The sequence below is a fragment of the Carassius carassius genome, chromosome 2, assembly GCF_963082965.1.
Source record: "Carassius carassius chromosome 2, fCarCar2.1, whole genome shotgun sequence".
NCBI lineage: Eukaryota > Metazoa > Chordata > Actinopteri > Cypriniformes > Cyprinidae > Carassius > Carassius carassius.
In genome coordinates this window covers 10,941,821-10,952,403 of record NC_081756.1, presented here as the reverse complement: position 1 = coordinate 10,952,403, position 10,583 = coordinate 10,941,821, and the positions used below count along the sequence as shown (strand labels likewise).

At 35.2% G+C, this 10,583-nt stretch overlaps 1 protein-coding gene across 1 annotated transcript; it reads right to left on the bottom strand.

Annotated features, from left to right (window-relative positions):
* Positions 1–5,798: 5,798 nt before the first annotated feature.
* LOC132096686 (potassium channel subfamily K member 1-like) lies at positions 5,799–8,968 on the bottom strand. The gene is made up of 3 exons (XM_059502218.1): positions 8,547–8,968; positions 7,202–7,597; positions 5,799–6,365 (listed from the first exon to the last, which is right to left on the bottom strand). Exons 1-3 carry the CDS (start codon positions 8,884–8,886, stop codon positions 6,022–6,024), a joined length of 1,080 nt encoding a protein of 359 aa, XP_059358201.1. The 5' UTR covers positions 8,887–8,968; the 3' UTR covers positions 5,799–6,021.
* Positions 8,969–10,583: the final 1,615 nt, after the last annotated feature.

Here is a 10,583-nt window from a genome sequence, read left to right as displayed (position 1 = left end):
GCAGACAGATTGGAGGAAGCATACAACCAATCACTTGAGCTGAAGCGAACCGACACAGCCCTTAGAATGACTGGGAACAGAAATGCTGGGTCACCAATCTATATACAGTCAATGCATTAATCCAATAAAGTGTCATATTGAGAAGCCTTGTCCTTTCAAATTAATATTGAAGATATGTATCGCGTAAAGGACCTAAAGGGGTGGGCACTGGATGAGAAACTGCATTATTATTGTTGTATCAAATCCTTGTTAATGTACTAGATAAAGTATGTAAGATTGCACATTTTAGTTCCTGGTCTGAACATTTTAATATTAGAAACAGTACTATTAGATGTCAGATATATTTTGTATTTTTTAAACTATCTCTGGAAAGAATCAGAATCAGAAAGGACTTTATTGTCAAGTGTGTATACACACACAAGGAATCTATGTTGGTGTAAGGAGCTTCCAGTACAGAAAGTACAAACATAAAATTAAGGTAATGAAAACACTTATAATAAAGAGAATAGACAAGAAATTATGAATAACAATAATCATAAAAATATACAGAAAAGAAAAATGTCCATAGACAGAATGTGCATATGTGCTAGATGAAGGTATGATGAGTTATTTACATATGTGCAGTACTGAGGTGTGTTATGTGTTGTTCAGGTGGGATATGGCCTGGGGGGGGGGGGGCTGTCCTTGTGTCTGGCTGTTTTGGTTCTCAGTGATCTGTAGCACCGGGCAGAGGGCAACAGTTCAAAGAGAGAGCAGGCTGGGTGTGAGGGGTCCAGAGTGACTTTCTTAGCCCTTTTCCTTAATCTGGATATGTAAAGATCTTGGAGGTTGGGTAGAGGGGCACTGTCTGTTGTAGTCTTCTGATGTCTGTTTTGGTAGCTGAACCAAACCAAACAGTTATAGATGAACACAGGACAGACTCGATGATGGCAGAGTAGAACTGTATCAGTAGCTCCCGTGGCAGGTTGGACTTCCTCAGCTGGCAGAGGAAATACAGCCTCTGCTTGGCCTTTTTCACATCAGAGTCAATGTGATTGTACCACTTCAGGTCCTAAGAGATAGTGGTGCCTAGGAACCGAATGACTCCACTGCAGTCACAGTGCTGTTGATGATGGTGAGTGGGGGGAGAGCAGAGCAGGGGGGTTCTGTCTGAAGTCCACAGTCATCTCCACAGTTTTGATAGTGTAAAGCTCCAGGTTGCACCAGACAGCCATTAAGCAAATTCGTCTCCGAATCTCTGAATTTGGCCTAATTTATTTTTAGAATAGAGATCTGTCCTCCCACGATTCTGAAAACAAAACATTAGATAACCAAATAAAATAATATAGTATTATATAATATAATTTAATTATTTTTAAATATGTAAAATGTTATATTGAATCTATTTAAAAAAAAGTTTATTAATTTAAATTAATTCATTATGTAAAATAATCACAGTTTGGGATCAGAAAGCTTTTTAAGTTTTCTTTTTTTACAGGAGTTTCTATATGCTCATCAAGGCTGCATTTATTTGATAAAAAATACAGTGAAAAAAGTAATCTGTAATCTGATGTAAAATAACCTTTTTTATTTTAATATACATTAAAATCTAATTTATTTCCGCGATGCAAAGCTGAATTTTCAGCATCATTACTCCTGTCTTCAGTGTCACATGATCCTTCAGAAATCATTCTAATATGCTGAATTATTATCAGTGCTGGAAAATGTTGTGCTGCTTAATATTGTTTTGGAATCTGTGATACTTTTTTTCAGATTTTTTTAATGAATAAAAAGTTAAAAAGAAGAAAATTTATTTAAATTATTATTTTTTAAAGAAATTAAAACTTTTATTCACCAAGGATGTCTGAAATTGTTTAAATTTATGGCAAAGATTTATATTGTTAGAAAAGATTTATATTTTGAATAAATGCTTTTCTTTTTAACTTTTTATTAATCAATGAATCCTGAAAAATGAATTTCCAAAAAATATTTGGCAGCACAACTATTGCCAACATTGATCATTCTAATAATAAATCAGCATAATGGAATGATTTCTGAAGCATCGTGTGAGACTTTATACTGGAGTAATGGCTGAATTCAGCTTTGCATCAGAGAAATAAATTATATTTTAAAGTATATTAAAATAGAAACCATTATTTTATATTGCATAACATTTTGCAAGATTACTGTTTTTTCTGTATTTTTAATTTAAAAAAACGCAGCCTTGATGAGCATAAGAAAATTCTTTAAAAAAATATTACATTATACGCACACAGATATATATATATTTATATATATATATATATATATATATAAAGATAAATTGTGAACATATTACTTGCTGTTTCTTTATAATTGGGACATTTACTAGCAATTTCTAAGTGAAAATTGTTTCTACACCTTTTTTAAGTGTCTATTTACATGTCTAATACATTTAATAATTAATTCATTTCAATATTTGTCTAATAAATTGTTTAATATTTTTGCGGTTCATTAATAGTTTTGTGCTTGTTTAATAATCTAAAAAGACAAAGGCTGTGTTTTTACAAACTACAATGTGACAACATGCCCTGCCATTGTCAGCATGTAAAACTAACTGTAAAAAATATTAACAGGAGCAAAGAAAAATGTGATACATAGGTGCTTTCTTACCTTGCAGTTTGTCTTGTTGAAGTGAATGGAGGTTGACAGGGCTATTCAAAGCACTCTGTGGAAGGTTAAAGGTCACCATTACCTCATTTGTAAGCAGTTTTTTCACTGTGCTTTAAACAATAGAATGAAACCAATGGCTAGTGTCAACAAAAGTGGGATCTTACTTTGCATTACTTCTATAACTGATACAGTTGACTGTTAGTTCTTGCTCAGTATCGTCTGTTTGAACTAGGTTTAGGATGGCTAAAATTGCAGGTAGCCCGATGTTATGTTATTATGACCTGAGACCAGTTTTGTAGACATCATAGCATCATTTTATGAGTGGGGCAGGCTGAAACTTGCCCCTGCTGATCAGAGTTAAGCTTTGGCAGGTGTGGCAAGTCCAAAACTAAAAGGAAGCAATATAAAAATCTCTAAAGCTCTGCTTTGTCAAAGTCTTTAAAAAGGATGACCAGATCCAAAATAAACCCACCAAGATCCTCTATCCAAAACGACCAAGCAAAATATGATTCAAGCTGCCTAAAAAGTCACGTTTCGATGAAGTTAACTGGTTTTTCAAGCTGCCCCTGTCTCTCATTACAGCAGTTTCCTCCAAAGTCCTCTCTGGAATATGTGACCAAGTGTCAATTTTTGAAGTTGTCCAAATGAAGTTCTTAGCAATGCATATTACTAATCAAATATTAAGTTCTGATATATTTACGGTAGGACATTATTTACAAAATATCTTCATGGAACAAGATCTTTACTCAATATAAAGATTTTTGGCATAAAAGAAAAATTTATTATTTTGACCCATATAGTGTATTTTTGGCTATTGCTATAAATATACCCCAGCGAATTAAGACTGGTTTTGTGCGCCAGGGTCACAGATGACAACAGAGTTAATTTAACTAAGTCATTTGAATTTGTTCATCAAGCCAAAAATAACAGAACACTGATAGAGTGATCAGGAAAGGGAAGAGAGAGAGAGACATAATATAAATTTACGGATCTCGAAAAAGGTTCCTGATCAAAGCTGTACACATCCTGTTAGTTGAGCTTGTCGTGGTCTCAGTATTTCCTGTTTTCCTGTGGCATTGACCTACTCATGCCCAAGTACCAACGGCAGGAAATGTTCTAAAAGAAAAGCCTGAACAAATCTGAATGGCATTGATATATTTTTTAAAATACACCACAGTTTCATCACTAAATCATTTCAGCTATGAAGATCACTGCTTATAAAATGCAGCACAATTATTTTCAACACTTCTTAAGCAGCAAATCAGCATATTAGAATGATTTCTGAATGATCATGTGACATTGAAGACTGGAGTAATGATGCTGAAAATTCAGCTTTGCATCACAGGAATAAATTACATTTTAAAATATATTCAAATAGAAAGCAGTTCTTCTGAATGGTAATAATATTTCACAATATTACAGTTTTTACTGTATTTTTGACCAAATAAATGCAATCTTGATGATTATAAGAGTCTTGTTTCATTCTATATACATTCTATAAGAGCACAATTTGAAAAATAAATAACTTAATTTCACAGTAAGATAACATTTGATAATCTTTCAACACACATCTCTTGGAAAGTTACATTGTGTTACTGTTACCCCATTTGTTCAAAATCAAAGATAACAGTGACAAACATAGATAAGCATGTAACACCTGCTAACTGTCAACCTGAATGAAAGAGCAGAATACAGTGTAAAAGCATTAGGAACAAAATTATATCAACATACCACATGCATCATGTCAAAAATGGCTTTAATATATTAAAATGTTATTTCATATTTTAAATCCATTGAAATGTTAAATGTTTGATTTAATGAGCTCTGTACTGACCTGCTGAGGATTTCAAAAGTTTAATTCTGGCAGATGTTGGATAAATGTTGTTTATGCTTCATGGTCCTCACAGTAAAGAAGAGGGAAACCCCCTATAATTCCCTCGACTCCATTGGGAAGTTCACATCACGCCTCTTTCGTTCAAGGACTCTTGTCCTTTAACAGAGGTCAGCATTTCTGCCATTAGGACAATTTGAGAGAGAAAAAAAAAATCTTACTTATTCCCTATTTTTTATACTATGCGTTTGCTATATTTAATCCTGATTTGTTGTTGTTGTTGGCAGCTTATTAAACTGCTGTTTAATTGAAATGACTAAAAATGTGTTGATGTTTCATTACCCAGCACTGCACCAGCTTTTGGGGTCTAACTTTACTTCAGTCCTGACCTACATACAGCTCCTGTAACCACATCAACAGATCTCAGAAGCAACCATTTCAACACACAAACACACACAGTTTCTGAAGTGACGAAAAATAAATACTATGTAATATAATCTGTTTATACTTTAGGACAAAAGTCACTGGGTTTTTGCTTTGTTTAAAAGACACTTTTTCCTTAGTAGAAATTGAGAAAGTTTAAGCCAAACAATACACATGTATATAATAATCATGCTGATTTTCCTATCATGGTATTTTAATTAGAGTAACATTTTGTCACACAAAAGCCTATGCAAAAGAAGCATTAAGCACTTAAATGTACTCTCTAGCACAAGCGGTCTACTGCAGAATTGAACAGTAAATGACTGAAGACCATAATTGAAGAATATGACCTCACTGCAAGGTAAGAGGCGGAGCCTGTAAAGTGTGTTTATGTCAGACTGGCAGAGACATCAGCGCTGGGCACAGAGTCACTGTCCCACACACATACACTCACACAGACACACACACCTGCTCCCTCCCTGCTGCAACTATGAAGAACAACATGTGAAACATCCGGATCTCAAATTGAATATTTTTATTATAACAGGCAGCATATCGAAAAATAAACACAATAATTATTGTTGCTTTTCATACACGAGTCTAAATGTTTGGGCATTCTTGAATGAATTAAAAAATCCTGAAATTAATTAATTTTGAATCATTAGATGATTTTGTGGATAAACTGTGTCTGTATTGAATTTCTTTACAAAACCTAAATTGTAAAGTATTGTAAATTATATTTATTTGTATTATACCTTTACCACTTAAAAAAATCTATCTGTGTGTGTGTGTGTGTGTGTGTGTGTGTGTGTGTGTGTGTGTGTGTGTGTGTGTGCGCATATATATATATATATATATATATCCAAACATTGTCCAAACAATGATTACTTGTGTATTTGACAATATTGTTTCTTTATTAAGAAATAATATATTCATATATATTCATATAATCTGTTTTATAAATGATTCATAAATCGGATTATACACTTATGTGGCCAAATTCCACTCACTGCATGCCATGCTGGTAGACCAAATCAATTTTAAATAAATCAAATCAACTGTACCACCTAGTGTTTGCCAGCTTCATTCTTGGATATCATTTATTCTTCTTACAATGTCCAGTTCCATTGTATCAGTTATGTAGTGGAAGTGGATTGGCACAGATCTGGAGTGGGGTTTGGTCTTAGTGAAGGGGGAACATTTTCCTTGGGTGGCAGGCCAAAGATCGGTGGCAGCTCTATTGTTGGAGTAGCAGGTGAGTCTAACAAAGCAGGGGAGATGGTGGATATAGGCAGGGTGTAATGAGGTTCCTCCTCTGCACCTGCCATGTCTCCACTGAGCACAAGCTCATCCAAACCCACCCCCTTCAGCTCACCCTGCCGCGGTCCAGTGAAAAAACGCTGAATGGCTTGAACCTGCTGCAGTTCCCATAAGCTTTCCACAACGACAAGCAAGACAATCAGTCCAAGCATCAGGTAACCTGAAAAAAGACGAGTCTAAATTAGGGTTTCTGCAGGTTTTATAAAGCTAAGACTCTTTTAAGAGCAAGTAAAGAAAAATTTAAGTCAATGTGATTTCTAAATAAAGAGCAGACAATGAGTTGTATTCGCAACACTTACAAGTTTGAAAATTCAACTTTTTAATAATCTCTATATCTTTTTAATTCATTTTACTTACTAACTAATTAACCAACTGACCCTAACAAAAACCTAATAAGGTTTGGATATACTCCCAACCACTACAATATGGAAATAACATTTACTGTAGCTTCTGATCACACCGCACAAAAGGTGACGCTCTTCCTCAGCATTTTTGTTTTGATCTGATCAAAATGAAGTGTGTTCATTATTAAAATAAGACCAAATATCTGCAAATGGACTTAGAATCAACTTAATTGAAAAGGAAAACAAGTTTTCATCACACTTCGGCAGATTGATTTCGCAAGAGTAATTGTTTTTTTTTCGTTGTTGTTTTTTTCCCAGAAAATAAGACTACTCCACCTCATTTTGCATGTCACTGTAACTTGATTTAAGGATGCTTAGATATTTGCATTTTGTTGCATTTCATTGCCCTGCACTGCATTTCTTTGCCCTGTACCTTACATGTGCAATGACAATAAAGTTGAATCTTATCTAATCTAATCTAATATTTGTATTGGAAAACAAGACAAAAATACTGAGGAACATATAAATTTATTTTTTAAGCAATGCATACAACATTTTTTTAAGACCTTTTTAAGACCTACAGAAAACAGTGAATCAAAACAATCCATATACATAAGAAAAAAAAATGCAAAAAAGAAGTGCTGGGACTTACAGGAGGTTGCAAACTCCAGCCCCTGACGTGCTGCTCGGCTTTGCGTCCTCCCAGGCAGGAAGTCAACAAGTCCTGTCGTGCTAAGTGAGATAAAACAAAAGTAGAGTGACTCCAGGTAACTCCAGTCATTCTCCAGCAGGCAGAGGGCACCAGCAGGCAGAAGAAAGAACAATGTCGCTGTGCAAAAGGCGAGCACGCTGCAGTGTAGCAACGCAGCATGGTTGCGAGACAGTCCCCAGAAGACTTGAAGGTTGTGAATAGGGGTGTGTGTTACCCAGGGCAGGAGGGCATGAGTAAGGCTGGACAGCAGCAGCATGGTGAAGGGGATGCCCACAAGACAGTAAACAACACAGAACACACGGCCCTCATCCGAGAGAGGCACAGTGGTGCCATAACCTGCAAATATAGATAAGTTTAAAGATATCACAGATTTTAAAGCAATTACTTTAGTTAACTAAAATCTAAATCATAGAAAAACATAACAACATTTGTTACTTGAAATACAATAAACGCAATATATAAACTGAAATAAAATTATTTTGAATAATATTTCAGCTAGTTGCTGAAGCAACATTTCTCATCATCGTACTATAATAGTGTATCGTTGATAAAATAAAACTGCTTTGAGGATATCACTGCCTTTTGATGAGTATTATTAAATGTGATTGCCAAATTACACTGCAGGACTCTGCAGGAAATCAATCAATCAATGTTGAGTGTGGAAAATTAAATATTGAGTTTAAAATAAATACATAATTTTACATATAAACTATATAAAAAAAATCATGCATCTGGTAAGTTTACTATACTTATTAAAAAAAGCTTAAAATAGCTTAAAAGTTCTAAAGCATATATAAATAAATAATGTTTAGTTTGGTTATCTATTAATATTAAGATTCAAATGCAAAAAATAATCACTTTAAATATAAACTAGAACATGCATTTGGTTTGTTGAGTTCAAGAAATAAGATATTATTAATTCAAGTTTGAGTGTGAAGACGTTATATTTAAGTTGTATAATGTATTTTGATCGAAATCATATATCGCTCATGCGTTGTTCGATTGAACTCGAATGGCAGCGCTAATATTTCTAAACCAACAGACAGACAAACAGGTGGAATAAACTTTACATTTGCTTCTTGCCTGTAAAGGACCTTTTCAGTTGTCTAGGCTGTTCAACAACATAGCCTCTCAGCAGATATTAGACTCTAAATGCTCCACAAGTTAAATAATAATTAGAATATTAGATTATTAAATACATGTTTGTGTTGAATAAAATCACAGAGGTAGTTTTCAACGGAAAACATTCAGCCAGCACTGTAATGAATGTGTGACTGCTGCTCACCTGTAGTCGTGAGGAAGGTAATAACGAAAAACAGCGACGACGTAAAGTCGAAGTTGCACTTATCGCTGGCGGACTCCAGCGCGGCCACGCCACGTTTACCGGCGGAAAGCACGTTCATTAACAAACGATCCAAACTGCTCTCCTCAACACAAGGGTTATCTGCCAGAAAACGAGCTTTCAGTTCACGGACCTCTTTAACAAGCAAATTCACCTCAGGTTGCTCCAGTTTCATCAAAACAACGGCACCGATAACGATGAAGAGGCCGTACGCTATCATCATACACGTGAACGCGTGAACTCGTAGAAAAGCCAGAGCTTTGTCAGCAAAAATAGCCATCATTTAACTATTTTTTGTGTTTGTATTGCCTCAGTATGGTAGAACATTAAGCTGCTGCATGTGTAACCAAACCTGGGCTCTGACATGGAGAGTTAACACCATGCTGAAAGTTTAATGCAACAGGTCAGCCTTCACCTGTCTGCTACAGCAGAGCCTAAACCAAACTTTTCAAACTATAAGGCTGCCTCAACAAGCTCACTATCTGACTTTCAGTTGTCATTGGAGCAGAACTTTGTTTCTTAAAGGTACTGTTTAAAATCCTGCTCCAACCCGTGAGAATTTCTATGGAACAAAAGTTAAGAAATTTTGTATAATGTATGGAAAGATACACAGTGACCAAGCTCTGAAAAGAACAGTCATAGAATTTCTACAGAATTAGTCATGCGTTATGTTCTTCTGTCTTCTGGAGCCATACGATAGCTTTGTGGTGAACAGACTGAAATTGAAGTTAATCACTGAAAATGTTCCCACCATCACTCTCTTATTCACTTTGGTGCTCAATCGAAATTGGTTTGTCATGAAGGCATCACTGGCATGAACAACACACAAAGTGCATCACTATTTTCTTTCATTTTACAGGACAGTTAGCTTCTTTTGTGTTCAGTGAAGGAATAAGAGGTCATGGAAAAAGAAATCAGATGGGAGGAAAATTGCTTATATTATTTCCATCACAAACGTTTCTCAAGGAAACGCAAAAGCTTTTTTTCTTCTTTCATGACCATGTCCCTCCACAAAAGATGGAACTATCCCTTTAAAAAGAATGCTTTAGATTAATTAAAAAAGCATACGGATTTAAAAATTAATCTCTGGAACCATGCTAATATCTCTTTTTTTATATATTTATAATTTTTAAAAATTCCTTCAGAGTAATGCATTATGTACAGTTTTTGCTAAATTAATTAAAGGGGTTTCGATTTGACATGCAGCTTATTACCAGGCCTATAAAAATAAACTCATTGGCATCATGAACAGACATATATAATAAAGTATATTGTGAGTACATTAAATAAATGTATTTATTTTTACAGGCCTACAACATTACAAAACAAGTTAAACGTAAAAAAGTACATTCATTCATACACAAATACTCTAATAAACAAGGCAATTGTATAAAAGTATTTGTTCAGCTTTATCCTGCTGCAAGTACAGTAAATATAAACTCTAGAAATAACTATAAGGGAACTTCAAGTTAATGCTAGTTATCAGAATTAGCAGAGTTATAGCATAATCTTAGGTGTTCATTCAAAATTATTTCCTCACAATAATACTTGCCTTGTTTGCATAGAGCATATAGATCTGTTCATCTGTAATAACTAAGATGCAGCCATTTGATGAGATGTCACTGTGGTCACGTGTCTCTAAACGTCACGTACATCATTCACGTATTTTAAAGAGCCAGGTGAAGAGAGTAATGGGAACACATCCAGTGGCGCACAGGTTTGCTGACTCTCCCTATGACCGGCAGCTTGTGGGTGTTAGCACGAGGAGGAAGGGTAGTAAGAGCTGGAGTTGTAGTAAAGCTCGTCTGGAAGCGCCTTCCCTGACAGCGTCGCCCCATCTGTCGCCCGCCGATGATGAAAGAGAAAGCAGGAGGTCCAGCCTGAGGCAGCGGGAAGCAGGCTTTAGGGAAAATGTCTCGGGATTGGCTGGTGGAACGTCCAGGACGTGACGAAGATGACCTGGAACGTGAGACGGAAGAT